Below are 18576 nucleotides of genomic sequence, written 5' to 3'. Positions count from 1 at the left end.
AAACAGGCGTACACGTGTTAACAAACCCCATATATATATATATATATATATATATATATATATATATATATATATATATATATATATATATATATTTGTTTAAAATTATTTTTAGACACCAACTTTAAAAAATTAAAATTAATTTAAAATTTTAATAAATATAATATATTAATAATAGAGAAATTATTTAAACTTTTTCATAAAAAAGTTATTTTATAAAATATTCATGAAAAAATAAATTTAAATGATCTTGTTTTAGTTTATAAAACTAATTTTGATATTTTTATTTAAGTAATATATATGAATTATATTTCAAAAGTTGATAATCTATCGTTTAGTATTTTACACTTTATTTTTTTTTTCGTCATTATAAAAAATTAGTTAAATATATTTTTTGGTCTCTTAACTTTAACACGAAATTGAAATATGTTTATGTCTGAAACTTTAATACATTTTGGTTCTCAAACTTTAAAAATAAATGAATATAGCTTTTTTGATAGGGGTCTAGCTTCCATACATTTTGGTTTTTAATGATGAATAGGTTACATGATTCATAATGATTTTAATCTTTCTTACACAACAAAATGGCATAATAAGTGTTTATATCTTTAACATATTAGTGTTAGATGTTTAAATTCATTCATGATGAGTGAATCAAGCCCAAAATAGATTAGAAATTTAGTTTTTGGTAATAATAATCGATTACATAAATTGTATAATATGTTAGATTAAGCCAAAATACATAGAAAACTTAACTGGAGCAAATCACTATGTTATAATCGATTACATAAGTTACATAATTGATTAAAACAGAGAGATAGGTATAATCTATTTATATACATAACATAATTTATTAAGAAAGGCAAATGGATGACTAACTAGGTTAAGTGGCAAAATAATCGATTGCATAAGTTTAGTAATCGATTAAAACTGAAAGCATAGTTTAATCCATTACATAGGAAGCCTAATCTATTAAGACTGTTAGAAGCAGTTATAGGCATAAGTGTTGAATTAATCGATTATACATGTGTAATAATATGTTAAAACAGAGGCAAAAGCATAATAGATTATGTTGATAATATAATAGATGAAATTGCATCAAAATTTGAATTTTCTATATAAACCTAACTTAAAACCTGATTCAATAACATTCTACTTTTCATATACTAACAGATTTTCTGAGTTTTGAATACAAGTGCTCTTAAAAATCGTTCTCGGAGGATTTAAAGCTTCATTGGTGATCATACATCAAGATTTCATTCAAGACATTTGGACTTGTTTCTGATTCATTTGCACTTTGGAGAGTGTGATTCAATCAGGTTCTTCAACAATATGTGATATTAGATACATGTGCAAGGATAGTCAGGGTTGAGAGTTGGTGTTTGCTCCTGTGATATGTAAGAGATTGAGTGATTCATCTCTTTGTTGTTTAAGAGTAAGAGATTCCTCTCTTGTATTTGTTATTTCTTATTTGAGTGGTGTGAGGAGTGCAATTGAGAGTTTCATTGTATTCTTGTAAACTCAAATCTTTATTAGTGGATTCTCTTCAACTAAGGTTGTTGAAGAAGGATTGGATGTAAGCTTATGATGGTCGAGCCAGTATAGATTGTTGTGTCTTGATCTTTCTTTCATTCTACTTTACTTGGTTTATTCATTTATCTTTGACTATAGATCTTTCAAGACTCAAAAACTCATAAAGATTTGAAAAAGGTTAGAAAAAGGGTTAAAACTAATTCATGGCCCCCCTCTTGGTTTGAGATATAAGGCCTGTCATTTCTAACATAGTTCTTTTAACCCAATTACGATGTAAGAAAAGAAATGTCTTATATCTCAAGCCAAAAGGGGGGGGTGATTGGATTAGCCCTTTTAAGATGATCTTTTCAAAATCTTTATGAGTTCCTTGGCTTTCTTGAAATCAATAAACAAAAAGTGATGAATCAACAACAAGAGAAAAAGAGTAAAGAAAAATCAACACAAACAATCATACTGGTTCGGCTAATCACAAGCCTACATCCAATCCTTCTTTAACAACCTTAGTTGAAGAGAATTTACTATAATTGATTGAGTTTACAGAAATAGAGAGATACCCCCTCTCAATGCACTTCTCTCACCATTCAAAATCAATATAGTCATACAAGAGATGAATAACCTCACTCTCTTACAACAACCAAGAACAACCACAGCTCTCAACCCCTAGCAAACCCGAACAGGTACATAATCACAAATTGTTTATGATGAATTTGATCTCCAAATCACACTCCTTTAGTGCAGATCAAATCAGAACAACTTTAGCACAATTTCTTGAAAGAATCTTGATGGGTAATCAACCAATGAAGCCTTGATTCTCTAAGACCACTTCTTGAACGCTCATGTAATCAAAACTCAATGAAAATGTTAGTATTTGAAAATGATAACGATTTCTTGTTTTGAAACAGGTCTCAAGACGCATATATATAGGATTTTTCAAATCCTAATGCATTATAATCAATTAGGATTTTTATGCAATTTGTTAAGCTTTTGCTTCTATTTTAACATATTATCTTGAGCATATAATCGATTATATAAACACATAAGCCATTTAATGATTCATTTGACCGTTATAACAAATTAGGCTATAAATGATAAGGATTAGACAAAAAAACTGATTTAATTGATTAGGATACTCATGTAATTGATTATTCTTATACTTAAGTAAATTGTATATCCAATTTCCATTCTAAACAGATTATCTCACTTATGAAACAAATTATGACTTGCTTTCTGTTTTAATTGGTTATATACCCTGTATAATTGATTACTACAGAACAGTTTGTCCCAGTTAAGCTTACTAAGTGATATGGTAAAATCTAACAGATTATATACTATGTTTTATCGATTATTTCAACCAAAAATGAGATATTCAATTTGTTTTAAGCATGATTCATTTAATAATAATGGATTCATATATTAAGCACCAACATAATAAATTACAAATCATAAATTACATACGGATTTTTTCGTATGTAATTATATACGGATACAAATTTTTCTGTATGTAATTACATACGGATTTTACATACGGATTTTTCCGTATATAATTACATACGAAAAGATTCGTATGTAAATTGTATACGGATATATCCATATTTAATTTAGCTACACTCTTTTTATATACGGATTTTTGTTCGTGTGTAATCCGTATATAATATCATTTTATATACGGATTTTGGATATTATATACAGATTTTGACTGTATGTAATTGCGATTTTTCTTGTAGTGATTATATACTTTGTTTAATCGATTATTTCAACCAGAAATGAGATATTCAATTTGTTTTAAGCATGATTCATTTAACTATAATGGATTCAAATATTAAGCACCAACATAATAAAGATAAAGCAATTATTATATCATTTGTTGTGTAAAAAACTATAAAATCATTCTTTTGCTCATCATAAAAAATAATGATACATAAGGAGGTTAAAGCTCCCCCTATCAACACATGATAAAATAATTTTGTTACATGTGAAACACATTTCCTAGATAACATTAAAGCAAGAATGCATCAACTTATGTAAACAACTAAAATGTTAATATGAAACGTGTTTGACACAAAAAAAATAATGCAATTAGATTAAAAGGATTGTATCCATTCATTTTTAAAGTTTGAAGACCAATATTAGAGGTGGCAATACGGACGACCCGGGTGAGCTGACTCACAAGCTTGTAGTGAAAAGTGAAAGACAAGCTAGGATTCTGAGTTTGCTAGCCTGCATAACCTACAGCCCACATGAGCTTGTGACATGGCGGGGTTGGTTCTCGCAAATAATTTAAAACCCTAATTTTTTCCCTCAAAGCTAGTGTCACTCACTCACTCTCTATTATGTGTTTCTCCTTCCTTTGTCACACTTTCTCTTTTGTGAAGCACAACATAGATTGCCTCATTCATCCTTTTTTTCTTGTCTCGCAGTAACACATTCACATTGTGGTCATAGTCACTTCATGCATGACTATCAAGTTTGATGAGAATGCATTTTAATAGATGAATTTTTGTGTCAGACAAGCCTCACCAAATAAAACTAAGTTTTCTCCTTAACGAGGATAACCTAAGTCAGTCCAAGGAGCGCTCTCATGTGAGTTTATTGATTGAATGCAAAAGAACATATTTTGGAGATTTTTAGAAGTAAACATGATGTAGTAAACAATTAGTAAAAGGCAATGTGCAGAATTTAAATTAAAACAAATGAGACATAAATTAAAGGAGCATCAGCTAAACTAGTATGAAACAAGGTTAATTAAAAGAGAAAATGAACTAACGATAATGCTGACTTGAAAATGAAAGAGATCTTGAAAAAGACTATAAACCAAAGTAAATTAATTATCTAATAATGAACAAAAGCTAAAAAAAAAATAAAAAAATTGGTTCAGTTGGTGCTTAAAACTTAGCATAACTGTGATCGAAAATCAAATAGAAATTTATTTTCAAAAAAATAAACACCAACTAGAACTTTGTAACTGAAACTTGCTATTAAAAACCAAAACCTTAAATAAATAGAAGGAATAATGAAAGAGAAGAAATGGAATAGTGAAAAAAATAGTTTAAAACATGAAATTAAAAATTAACTCGAATAAAGACTATAGTTTCTTTGGTCGAGCTTTTGTTGTGAAAATCCATTTATCTCCAATTATTTTCTATCTTTATGCTTTTCAACAAGTTCCTAAGTCTTACCTTTTTTTAATAGTGGCTAGCTCCTTTTGCATTCTAGTCCTCCATTTTGAATCTTCCCATGTCATCAACATCTAGTAACGTTAATATGGATCTAATACAAGAAACCACATTGACTTCTTTTAATAAATATTAAAATTATATTGAATTAAAGAAAAACATTGAACAATTGCTTCAAATATTAGAAGAAAAATTGGTATGAAGTCTTATAATAACAATGTAATGCATAACATGATTATTGAAGATTAACTAGATTCATATAATTTTAATTTTAAGTATGATCATACAGACCATGACAGTTCAATAAATGAAATATATATTCATCTCAATTTCAATATATATATATATAATTCTAATTTTAAGTATGATCATATAGATGATGACATATAATGACATATAATCATCTAGTAAAATATTTGGAGGTACGTTCACATGTGATATAGTATAAAGGTTATAAAATATCAAGTATGACTAAATTCATATATTTATTAAATATTGAATATTAAAATTACTATAAAAGTTTTGGAAGAATCAAAGCTTCTTTAACTTTAACATTTATATACGTATTTTATATTTATAGAAGCGTACTTAATATTTCAAAAACCTAAAATAATGTATAAATAATTATTTGAGAGTAAATTAAAATTATTTATTTATTTAATAAAAAATATTTATATTTTTTACCATAATAATTTTATTTTTAAAAACAATATCAAAGTATTTAACATTCTAAAAAGCAATTACTTTAATTTTTATGATAAATTTTAATTTTTTAAAAATTTAAGATTAGGTTGATTATGCGAATGAAGTGAAATTTTATGACGTAATTAAAAGAGAAAAATAAAATTGAAATGAACTATCTTTCTTTTTTCTTTTAATATACACTATAAAATTGACTTCAATCATACTATGCATTTAAAATATATCATTTAAAAACAAGTAATTACGTCTTAAAAAACACTACCTAAATATTATCTGTAAAAGTAAAGTTATTATAATAAAAAATATAAATATGTTTTAACTAATTACATTAACAATTTGTTTATATATTAATAATTAGTTTACATGTTATTTTATGTTTTATTTGCACTTTTGTAATTAAAATATAGATATATAAATAGTTAAAAAGATAAGAAGTTAAAAAGAAGGTGAAGTCATAATTCCAATTTAAGAAAATAGAAGTAATACAGTAACAGAAAAATACACAAATTTGTCAATTGGGTAACAATTTCTTCGAAGTGTAAAGAAACGGAGAAGGTGATAAATGAAAGCTTTTGAGATGAAATCATACATTAATAGTGTGGTTTTGCATTCATTTTAGAAATTTCTTAATCAAAGATGAAGGCATAATAAAACAATAATAATTTCCACTTCATATTAACAACTTAATTTGTTCAAGAAATGTCGTAGAATATACAAAAAAAAAAATTCCTTAATGAAATGGGATGGATCAAAACTTCATATCTTACCATAATTAAAGAATCTCATTCTAAAAGGGAGGAAAATGAGAACTTGTAACAAAGCAGCTTGATTATCTATCACTGACCTCTCCTATTTCTCAAGGTATTTTATTATTACTTTATCAAAATAAAAGAGAAAAAAATAACTAAATAGCTTTGAAACAAAATAATTTCCAACTGATAAAAGAAAATACATTTTTCACCTTCCTTTTTAGATTTATAAGCATAGAACTATAAGCAAAGGTAAAAAAGGTACTCCCATAATATAAAGAAAAGCACCAAATAACCATTTTTGCAACAATTCAACTCAATGAATCCAAGAATTATTAGCATCTTGTCTTTACGAAATCTAACAGAAAATCTCAAAGCTCAAGGTTCCCTTTTTTCCGTACAAAAAGAATTCATTTCCTCTGTCACTTTTTTGTGACAGAATTGTAAACAATTTATGATCCTTCCTTCTATTCTAAAACCTTTTGCACAGTACTGAGATTATTTTTGTATATCTCTGTAAAACATGTACTGTATGAAGCCTGAAATTACAAAACTCAAACCTGAGTCACGATTCAGGCATCCATGCCCACATCATCTTTAAATTTCTGCAAAATAAAGAGGAAAAGAGATTAATTAGTCAATACAACATTGCAACTTAGGAGTAGGTTCACAATATCCAACTTAACTCACATTTGAGACATCCTTCAACAAGTTGAGAGTTTTCAGAGCCTTCCCTGATTGTTGTGTTTCACGCGCCATAGCCACCCCTTCAGCTAGGTTCCTTACACGGCCACAAACCAATAGAGCCGCTGCTGCATTTAGAATCTAACCAATTTGTTTGCACAGAACAATTAAAGAAAAGAACACTCATAATCATGTTTTAAACATATCTTAGAACATTCATAAAGAACGAGACAAAGATAATAAATCCATTGGTGTTGGATGTGAGGGGATGTATTAGAAAGAACCCTAGTCCCATATTGACCAGATAGACCAGTTTTGTAAAGTTTAATTAAAGCATAAACCATTTTGTAAGGTGTTACAATAAAAAATAATGTGCACATAATTTGAAGGTAACAAAGGTACACGTTCCATCTCAATCAAATTTTCATAAACTCCCAGTTAAAAGCATCATTTATATATTTCACTCCAAGGGTATAGCATCTTCCACCACTTACAAAGATATCATCCTCTCAGCCCCAAAAATAATTTTAAAGAAATAAATAAAAAAAAAGGAAACGGATTACTCACTAAAGCATCTGCAATAGGCCCTCTCTCTCCACCTAGAACACGCTTCAGAACCTCTGCATTGTACTCGGGATCACCACCTTTTAAGTCCTCAATAGTACAACGAGGAATGTCAAAGTCCACTGTTCCAATAAAAGATCCATTATAATTAGCGACACGAGAGCTATATTAGTTTACTCCATAACAGAAAAAGATAAAACCATAAATTGACATATGCTTACAGGGATCAAATGAGAACTTATCAACCCTGTCAGCAGTAACATCAAGCACTAAACCAGGTCCTGCATGTAATGCAAATAATAAGATCAGATACAGTACCGATTTAGAAAAACTTCTCAAAATCACACTTATGGGATGAGAAAAATATGGTTATAAAATGAATCAACCCTCTCTTCTCAGAAGTTAAATTATTCACCATTAACTATTTTAGAAGTTTTCTCGTCGAACATTTTCAAAAGTTGAAGCACATAACTTCACTCCAACTCATAATAGGAGTTTGATTCACTTTTTAACCTCTTTATTTCTTCTCCAGTATGCTCTTAGGTAGAAGTTTATTCATAATAGGCTTAAGATATTCATGACTCGAAAAATTATTTCAGATGCAGAAACAAGCTAGAGATCTTACCAAGAGGACTCATCTCATCCAAACCTTCCGAGTGAACAACTAAAGCCCTTTTCATGCCAAATCTGTTGAGTGCTTTAGCCATTTTGGAGACCTATCCAGAGGAGCATGACAAATAGCTAATTAGGGATGACATAGATGGAGAAGGACAGAAACAATTAGTCCTCAACCATTCAGCCTCTGTCTTCGTTTTAAGGAAAAAGATACAAAAGTAATAAACAAAAGCAAATGTTTCTGGAATAAGAGTATCAAAAACCACATAATCCATAATGTTTATTTGACAAAATAGAATTGCCCAATAAAACATGTCAAATTCGATTTGTGGTACAATCTCCTCAGTTAAACAGAATGACTCTAGGGATGAATTGTTCAACCAATGGATTACAGAGATTTTTTTTAGAAGGATACATATAAAAAAATGATGAAGGAAAAAAGAAAACAACACTAGTCGGAGTTTAAATGCTTCACAGACCAAGTTTTGGAATAAAGAAGAAAAACAAATATTAAAATAAGTTGATAACACAATAGAATTCAACTTGTGGGTAGGATTTCAATGTGAACATTACTTCAAAATTCAACCTGATTTCAAAATTATAAATCTTCACATTCCAAATTAAGAGCAAATAGACTTTTATATTATATCCTTTCATGATTTAAATATTCTATCCTTAACTCAATTTTCGCTTACCAAAAACTTGAAAAGAAGATTACTCTGCACGTAAATGATTTCGAGTGACACGAAAGTCATTTCTGTAAGATTATTTGAAAAAATAACAAGTAAAAGCTGTAAGACTGGATGGCACTTACCAAGTCCTCTGTGTATACTCCAACAACTGCAAAAGGTGCGTGTGCTGGATTCAGCATTGGACCCAATATGTTGAATACAGTTTTGATCTTTAACTTCTTTCTTATTGGCCTGACAATCTTCATCGACGGGTGATATTTTGGAGACATCATAAACCCAATCCCAGCTTCATTCACACACTTCTTTACTCCCTAATTCACAAAACAAAAACAAAACAAATAAGCAAACACATCAATAAATAACAACTTTTGTTCCATAAATCCTATCGATGCTGGACAAACACATACAAACATATAATCAACATACACGAAAAAAAAATGCGTATTACTGAGCAATATATGCATTAGAGCTTAACTAACAAACTCACCCAACTCTATTATTTTCTAAGTTAATCCGAAATACACCACAGTATTATAAAGTATCAATTTCATTATATAAATTCAATACTAACAGAAAGATTAGGATTGTTAATATAATGCAGCAGTAGTCACAGTTCCAGCTTTGTGACAATCTCTGGTATTACAAAATAAAGACAACTTAAATGCATTTGTTCATGTGTTTCTAGCGTTGTTTTCCAATCAGAATTAAAATATCACCTCGACTATATGTATAATAAAGGTATACATCAAGGGAGCTTTTGGTAATCACGATTCCTGAAATTTATATATATTAAAAATCATTATTTCTATGAATGATAAACACCTATTTGATTGGTCCACTATATTCTTTGGACATTAAGTGTCAAAAACTTTAATTATTTACCACATAAATAATTAGTAAAAGTACTGTTTATTTTTTTCTCAACTTGGGAAAGTTAAATAATGCAGCTTTTTTTTTTTACTGCATTAAAACCGTCTTTCCATCTAGCATGAAAACAATTTTATGGGAAAAAAATATATAAAAAAAAACATTGGTAATAGATATCTTGCACTAACCTCAGGACCTAAATCAATCACCACTCCCAGAGCTTCTAACACGTCTGCACTTCCACACGCAGAAGAACTTGACCGGTTCCCTTGCTGCAACACATCACCCTTTCAAATTTCAACCACATAATTTCAATTCACTCACACAGTGCAACTTAACAACAGCAAACACCTTCGCAACTCTGGCACCGCAAGCCGCCGCGAGAACGGAAGCCCCCGTTGAAATGTTGACGGTGTTGGCACCGTCCCCTCCGGTTCCCACAATGTCCACAACATCGTTCAAGCCCTCAACCTTCGTCGCATGTCTCAACATTGCCCTTGCCAACCCCACAACCTACGAATCCACAAAAACCAATAAAAAATATACAAAAAGTAAAACTTTGCAAACACAAACACTCACTTCTTCATAAGTCTCTCCTTTGGCTCTGAGAAGCACAAGCACCGCGCTGATTAAGGCCTCGTTTGGGTCGTGAAGCAGCGAGTCCAAACACCCTTCGGCTTCATCTTCCGACAAATTCACCCCGGAAATCAGCGTTTCAATCAGCTAGAATCGCATTTTACATTTAAATCAACAGAACGAAAAAAATAACAATTAAGAATTACGAATTAAAATCTAATGAATTGTGGTTTGACCTGGGGGAGAGGTTGAACGGATGTAGCTGCATTAGCCGAAACGGTGGCGTTTGAGAAGGCAATCGAGGTGGTTTGAATTAGGGGTGAAATTGGGTGAGAAAAGAAACGGTGTCGTTGGGAGGGTGAAGGAAATGGAAGAGTGAAGGGAGAGAAGAGAGATTGTGCTTGTGTCATGATGAAGAAGAATTGGGTTTTCCTTAAAGAGTGTCAAAAGAGAAAGAGCATTTAAAGAACTCACATTTTAAATATGATTTTTAAATCTATGAATAAATGAGACAAAGTTTTACTGTTTTGCTGTTTCTCCAATTAAAAGTTTCAGACAGATTTGGAATCCACCAGTAGTCAGCTCTTCATGTGATCCCGACTTTCCTTTTTTTAATATTCTTTCTGTAAAAAAAATTGCTTTTGCAAAGGTTGGTGAGGAATTGCATAAAAATTGTAAACTATTTATATTATTTTTATGTGCACAATTCAATCAAGTAATTTATTTTCTATTTATTGAGATATTTATGTTTTTTATATTTTATACGTATTGTGTGAAAACAACAGTGTTTGTTGTTAGGATTAAATTAGTTTTATTCAAATTTAATTGTCCATTTTAAATTTTGATTCATCAAAGTGTTATTGCCTTTTTTTTTCTAATGGAAAATAACTCCATAAAAACTTAAAAAGTTATAACTTTGCCAACCATGTGAAATTCACCATTATAAATATAGTTATCTCAGTTATGATCAATAAATTCGCTTAAGAAATATTTTACAATAAAGGAATAAAATGTAAAAAAGTATTAAGATATAAATGATGTCTTGATTACTTTCATAAAGGAAAGATACTTAATCTTTAGTATTTATGAATTATACAATTACTTTTTTTTTACTTTACATATAATCCTTTTCTTATTTTCATAGGTTTAAGAGCCGTTTTGTTGAATAAAGCTAATCAAATTAATAATTCGCAAAATAGTTAGATTGTAACAAAATTTCCTAGTATTAATCTTTAATGGGTAATATCTTTGCTTTTTTTCTTTTAGTTAAATATCATTTTGCATTAAGTTGATTCAATTTAATTTTTTTCATTAGTTATGTATATGTCACATATTAGTTATAGTATTTTTTTTTTATGTTTTTAAAATTTTTCATTTTATATGTTTGTGTTAAGTATGTGTTATGTCATACGTTATTTTGAGTTTTATTTGACTGTCATTTAATTATGTTAGTATAAAGTGTTAGTGTGTTATATTTTCAGTTGTATTTAAAATTGTAATTCAATTGAATTTCAATTTTTTTAAATGGAGTAATGTTTTCTATGTAAAAAAATAGGATTAAATTAGTAATTTAGTCTAATTTGAACTTATGTATATTAAAATAAATTTTTAAATCAAATCATTTCACTAAAATATTGAAATTAATTTTATTTTTTTATTTAAAATATTTAAAATGTAAATATAAAGTGACACTCTTAATTTTTAAAATATTAAAAATGTAAATGTAAAGTGACATTTATAATTTTTAAATTTAAATTTAATTTTTTAAACATTTGTCACATTTTTTTAAAATTAATTTTTGTAGTAAAAAAACAAATTTAAAATTGACACTTGCATAATTTGAATGTAAGACACTAAGAAAGAGTAGACAAGTTAAGTTAAAATATGTAAAATATATTAATAATTGTTATTTAAAATGCATGTGAAAATTAACTTTTTTATTGAAATTAAATTTATAAATAAGTAAACAAAGAAAAATATACTTTTTAAATTACTTTAAATATTAAGTTTAAAATTTATAAGTGTTACTTTACATTTATATTTTTTAAGACTTAAATACTAATTTTGTATTTATTTTTGTTGAGTTTTTTCTATGTAATCCGAATTCATTTATTTTATAAAGTCCTACTTTTGTCAATTTAATATTTTTTAACAATGTTTAAATAGTTAACCATATGTAAACAAAATATGTCACATGTTATCTCATTATTTTTTTTGTTTTCTTTTAGTTTTAAAAAATTATTTATATCTCAAGTCAATCTCATATCATATGGTAATAATAATGTCATGTGTTATGTGTCATGTGTCTCTATCGTATGTGAGTATTTTATATTTAATTTAATTTTTATATTTGTTATTTTAATTTAACTTAGTTTTTTTTTTAAATGAAATAATTTTGTCTTTTTTCACGTTGAAATCAAATTTAATTTTATATATAAATATTATATTAATGTTATTAAAAGTCATATTTTTATTAAATATTTTTAAAATTATTTTTAAATTAACTCTAATTATATTATTTTAATATAATTATTATATGTATACTTTATTTTTGCTAGACTAAAAAAATTAGGGTTAGAATTGATTTAAAAATAATCAAACTTATATTTTTTTCTTTACTGTATTTTTATATTGATTTAGAAAATATTAACAAGTCGTCCAAAATAGACTACGACGAATTTTGAAAAGGAATTTAAAATATTGTTCATTATATTTGAAATTGTATGGGATATTTTTTAATTTCATTGACACAGTGTTCCATTCATAATGTTCAAACAAAACTAAACATATATTAATTTTTTTTCTTTTAGCTTGATTTGATAATATCCAAACTTCAAGTCAAATTTTAAAAACATAAAAATTTGGTGTAATCTATTAATTACATTTTATGTATATTGTAAAGGATATATGTGATCTATTACATCATTTAGAGGTTTATAATTAATTATTGTTTGAGCTAAGAGTGTAGAAGATCCTTTTAAGTTCGATAATTTAATGTTAGTTATTTGTTTATTATGGTATTTTTTTTTTTCTCTTTATTTATACAGTTTTTTTCTTAGGATTGCAATCAAACTTTCATAATTTAGATTTTTCATCCTTAATTTACTTTTTTGTTTTTTTTAATGTAGTGACTTCGCTATCTATTACATTGATTTAACATCCTTAATCTTGATTCTAATCTTAATAAGTATTTATTAGTGAATTTTCAACTTTCATGAACCAAGAAACAATATTATAAAGTTTTGAGTTTTCTTGTGTTATTGGTCTTAGTTTCAAGAGACTATCATAGATTAATAACATATTTATTAGCACACAACCTCACAATTTCAAGTTGGATGAGTGTAGAGATAATCTTACAAATTGGTCAAATACACAACTTTCCTTATTATAAAACCTTCAATTTTGACAAGAAAACAAAAACATGTAATGCCATGTCTTTTATTGGGCTAGGAGTTACTTTTCTCTTTATACATGTCATGTGTCTTTGAAGTATTCATCTAGACTTTTCATATTTTGGAGCAGCTTAGCTTGATGGCTATCTTGTTTATCTACCCAACTTTCCATCTATTTATCAACCCATCCCTTCCTCTTTTCTACTTTTTTAATTTTATCCATTATTTCATTTCTTCTTCCATCATTAATATAGTACAATTGCTTTTATTCATGGTTACTTTTAGCCTCCATCAATCACTCCTATTTTTATTTTTTCTTGCCTTTTCTTGTAACTATCTATCTATTATTTGTTCTGTATGTTCCTTATTCTCTTTCGTTACTCTTTACTACCTTTTATTTTGTTTTATATTTGTAATGGATTATTATACTATATATCTTTGAATTATGTTAGATATTGTATAGTAGGTATTCGATCAATCCAACAATAAATTGGATTAACTACAGTTTCGTGAGTCCAATTCGATCTATTTGGATATAGGACAGTAAAAAAAATATATGGTGTTTATTTGACAAATTTCTACAAAGACTAACCGATCGGTGAAAGGACCGATCAAGCACACAACTATCATGATTAAGAAGACGCACAAAGATTAATGTAAATAAGTCGAATAATTATAATTAAAGAGTGATTGAACAGTAATTAGGTCGGTGGTAAGTAAAAATCCATTATAATTTGTATAAATAAAGGGTTCAAGTAAAGTAATGACACATTGATTACTACATTTAATACTTGAACACTCGGACACTCTCTCACTTAAGCATCGAAGTACCTTTTGTAAGTGTCATTCAAATGATTTTGCACAAACAATACTCTTAATACACTAAATGGACTGGAGACAAAAGTGGACATACAAGAGAAAAGAGAGTAGAGAATTGAATTGTCTTGGAATAGTTGATACTCAACCGGTCAAGCAGAAACAAATATGGCTAAGGAGACCATTATATTTACCTTTGTTACAAGTTAAGATCCCTTAAGATTATTTAGACTCTTAGTTGTACTTCGGTAGCGAGTGACATGATTATTGAAGTATGTGGTTCAAAAAAGCTTATATTTGGATGCATAGGTCGATACTTCTTTCTTTTTCTTTCCTTTTCTTTTATGACATGTGGTTAGCGTACTAAACTTAAGATTTTCTTTTGATCTCTTCAAAAAGAAGTTCTAACCATGATGAAAGTATTCAATAAACTAAATCTATTATACCAATTAAATCTTGATATCATTCAATTCAAACTTTATTTAGTTATAAATCAAATTTGATTTAATTCCTAATTTAAATTCTTATTTCACAAACATAAGTTGATATCACAAAAATCAAAACCGAAATTAAAAAAGAGAAAATCAAATTCAAAACGAAAAACAATCAATATAAAAACTCATTCATATTCTTGATCTTGATTCCATAAATTGTTCTTCAAATATTTAATTCTCCATTATTCAACATAAAAAATGAAAATAGAGGAAAAAAAAAGAAAATTAAAACCTCAAAATTATGCAATTCATTTCTATCTCTTTTGTTTTTAACATATAAAGCCTTTAAAATATATTTTAAACCTCAATCCTAATATTTCTGAAGAATAATGAGCCTAATTAGGTATAATAGTTCAATTAAAAATGTTAATTTTTTATAATTTTATATTGATGGTTTAAGTAATATGTATCTTGAAAAAGATGGATAAAATCTCTCTTAACGTGACACATCATTTATCCATTTTTATTAATTTTCTCATAATTTCTATGTTTAGTTCTTATTTTATTATCCTTTACTTCCTTCCGTTATTCTTACCTAATTCAATTATATGTATAATATACTTTTGTGTTCTTTGTTTATTATCTCTTATATTATCCTATTTAAAATTTAGATCAAATTCATGTTGTTATTCCTAGTGTAATAATGTACAAAATATTGATTCAAAATTTAAAATAATAACAATATTCAACGTACCGTTTATATATATATATATATATATATATATATATATATATATATATATATATAACATATATAAAGGCTTAATATATACATATAAAACTATTAAAAACAACTAAATATTTTATATACGGTTCTTTTTATTATTGGATTCTACTATTGCTTATGCATTTAAGTGATCATAGCATAAGAAAATAGAAAATAACAAATAAAAGGATGAGTTAACACTATTTTATAACTTTCATATCTATAAATTTATGAGATTAAAATTATAATACCAATTCAAACATTTTCATACAACATAATTCTCATTTAATCACATTAGACTCTAGACATAACCTATTATAGACTAAATTTCAGAATATTTATACATTGAGTTGAATATCACTATTGGTACTTCATTTTTTCTTTTCTCATTTATATCACATATTCACGTATAAGATAAAACAAGTAACACAATAGTTGCATGGTATAACCCTCCTCCTACCTATATGCAATCTAACATTAAACATTATCTTAAAGTCATCATCCTTCTATGTATTTATCGTATTTCAACATTTTAAAAAAATAATTTTATTCAATAAACATAATATTAATAATTTAAAACCACGTATTTCCAATCATCAACTATCACTCCAGCATCACAAGCTCACTCAACAGTCTCCTATTCGATTACGAGACACCATTTGAGGTATAATCATTCAACGAGTCTCGTTTTTGCTCATACTAATCAAGCTTCATAAAGACCACTTTTAGTCGTTAGTCATTTTTCAAGTCATTACACTCTTCCTAGCAAAAAAAAAAAAAACTTCTACCCTCAAAAATTCACTTATCAAGAAAGTGACAAAGATACATTATCCTCATTTCCTCTTATAACTTACACCTAGGTTCGTTTGATCTACCATTCTACTACACTTTTATCATATTGATAAACTTACCTTTAAGATGTTTATTTTGGTGATCAATATTTCAGGCTATCATATATCTTCTATAACTTGCACATAATATTTTTTTATTATATGACTAAGACTATACCTATACCTTATTAGTTGGAAACATTGTTGGCTGAACAAATGAAGGGTAAAGTAATTCATAGTCACTGACCAATCTTCTAAAAGAAATTGATGTAGCCTAATAAACTCGGGAGAAAGCTTCTTGAACCTTAACACTTTCCCTACCCTATTGGTAAAGGTAACCTATAGAAATATTTGATCCCCCACCTCATATTCCAAAGGCCTCATTCTCTTGTCTACCTAAGAATTTTTCCTACTATGAGGACTCCCATTATTCTATGTATCATCTTCACCTTCTCGATCATATGTTACAATAACTTAGGCTTTACCACCTTTGTCTCACCATCTTAGACCAATCACAAGGGATTCCTACACCTCCTTCGATACAGTGCCTCATAGGGAGCCATGCCAATAGTAAAATGAAAACTATTATTGTAGGTAAACTTCACTAGAGTAACATTTCATCCCAACTCTCAAGTTGATCCAAGACACAAACCCTTATCATATATTTCAAGAGTTTGGATAGAACTCTCCATCTGACCATCAATTTAAGGATGATAAGATGAACTTATCCTTAACCTACTCATCATTGCTTCTTGCTAGGTTTGCCAAAATCTAGAGATAAGCCTTGGGTCTTAATCTAAAACCATGCTATTTGACACCTAACGCAACCTTACTCTCTCTTGGATGTATAATTGTGCCAACTTATCCATAAACAACTTTTAATTCTCTCGCAACAAGTGAGCAATCTTGATCAACCTGCCCGACCTTCTACTAGGGTTCGGTCTAACCTTAGTCCTCGACCTTGCTATCATATTTGAACATGTTGTGGTATTCAGTCTCTCCTAGTGGTCGGTCCGTAATAGTGTTCGACCACTTCTTCAGCCTTACCTAGTATGGGTCGTTCGGTCCTGTTCTTTGAGTAGTGAGAAATTGTTTGGTTTCACACTAAGTATTTGGTTCAACTAAGGCGTTCAGTCTAGTGAAAGTGTTAGGTCTTAAATGTGTTCGACCTCTTATGGGCCTTACCTGTTAATGACCGTTCGGTCATCTTTAGCGGTCGACCTTATTTGAGTATTCAGTCTAAGCTAATAAGGGTTCTATTTAAGCTCTTAATGATCGGTCTAAACTAAAAATGTTCGGGTTAAACTCTAGTGTTCAGTTTAAACCCAATGTTCTATAATTATAGCGTTCGGCCTCAAACTGTGTTCGGCTCCTGCTAGAGCCTTACTTGTTAAGTGATCGGTCATATTCCCATGTTGTGAGTATTTTCCCGTTCTGTCTTGTTCGTAGGTGATGTATCCTTTCCGTTCGGTCGTGTTAAGGGGTGATGTTTATTCTTACCGTTCGGCTTTACTCTACTGTGATGTGTTCGATTTTCAAAGGATTGTTGCTATGTTTGATTTTGAGTATTTATTTCAATTGTTTAAAGGTACTATGTATGAGAAAGTATGTTGGTATTGATGTATGATATAATATTTGTAATATGGATGTGAAAGAGAATTCCAAGGAGGAATGTCTCGGTGTTGGTTATCAATGTGGTAAAATATGAATATGGACAGCGAAATCCACGACGTTCATCCTGACATTCTAATGGTTACCAAGTCTCAAGTAGAGATGGGTAATACATGTCGTGAGAATAGCATGAGGCCCTAGTCTAAGGGGGAGACCTTAGGTGAGGGATAACAGGCTAACCTCGTGGGGCAAATGATGAGTTTCTAGTTACTTCACCCACGAGTACACGAACGACCAAAACTACATATGTTTCACACATGGACAGTCAAGTCAGAGTGGTCGGTCCTGTATGCTTATATGTTTCACACATGTTGTATGAATACCTTGGTTGTTTGTTTGAATTGTATTCCTATATGAATATTGTTGGGGGAAGGTTCGACACACACATAGATCTCCACACATGGTAAGACATTGTCCGCTTTGGGCCAAAGCCCTCATGGGTTTGCTTTTGGTACCACTCCAAAAGGCCTCTTACCATTGGAGATATCTATGTGTATATAAACCCTTGACCA

At 28.7% G+C, this 18576-nt stretch overlaps 1 protein-coding gene across 1 annotated transcript; it reads right to left on the bottom strand.

The window, feature by feature from the left end:
* Positions 1-6432: 6432 nt before the first annotated feature.
* LOC106761041 (anthranilate phosphoribosyltransferase, chloroplastic) lies at positions 6433-10617 on the bottom strand. The gene is made up of 10 exons (XM_014644515.2): positions 10392-10617; positions 10159-10302; positions 9931-10092; positions 9768-9851; positions 8835-9023; positions 8031-8121; positions 7627-7686; positions 7409-7527; positions 6848-6982; positions 6433-6762 (listed from the first exon to the last, which is right to left on the bottom strand). The coding sequence occupies exons 1-10, from the start codon at positions 10563-10565 to the stop codon at positions 6730-6732; spliced, it is 1191 nt and encodes a 396-aa protein (XP_014500001.1). The 5' UTR covers positions 10566-10617; the 3' UTR covers positions 6433-6729.
* Between the last annotated feature and the right edge of the window lie 7959 nt (positions 10618-18576).

This window comes from Vigna radiata, chromosome 5 (assembly GCF_000741045.1).
Source record: "Vigna radiata var. radiata cultivar VC1973A chromosome 5, Vradiata_ver6, whole genome shotgun sequence".
NCBI classification, from domain to species: domain Eukaryota; kingdom Viridiplantae; phylum Streptophyta; class Magnoliopsida; order Fabales; family Fabaceae; genus Vigna; species Vigna radiata.
This window is presented reverse-complemented; position numbering and strand designations above follow the sequence as displayed.

What these genes read in the sequence shown, in the direction of transcription:
- LOC106761041 (XM_014644515.2), bottom strand. Translation starts at nt 10,565, where the DNA reads ATGACACAAGCACAATCTCTCTTCTCTCCCTTCACTCTTCCATTTCCT. An exon ending in GGATGAGATGAGTCCTCTTG is followed by an intron (nt 7,687 to 8,030) that starts GTAAGATCTCTA and finishes CATTACATGCAG; the next exon opens with GACCTGGTTTAGTGCTTGAT. An exon ending in TAAGTTCTCATTTGATCCCT is followed by an intron (nt 7,528 to 7,626) that starts GTAAGCATATGT and finishes TTATTGGAACAG; the next exon opens with TGGACTTTGACATTCCTCGT.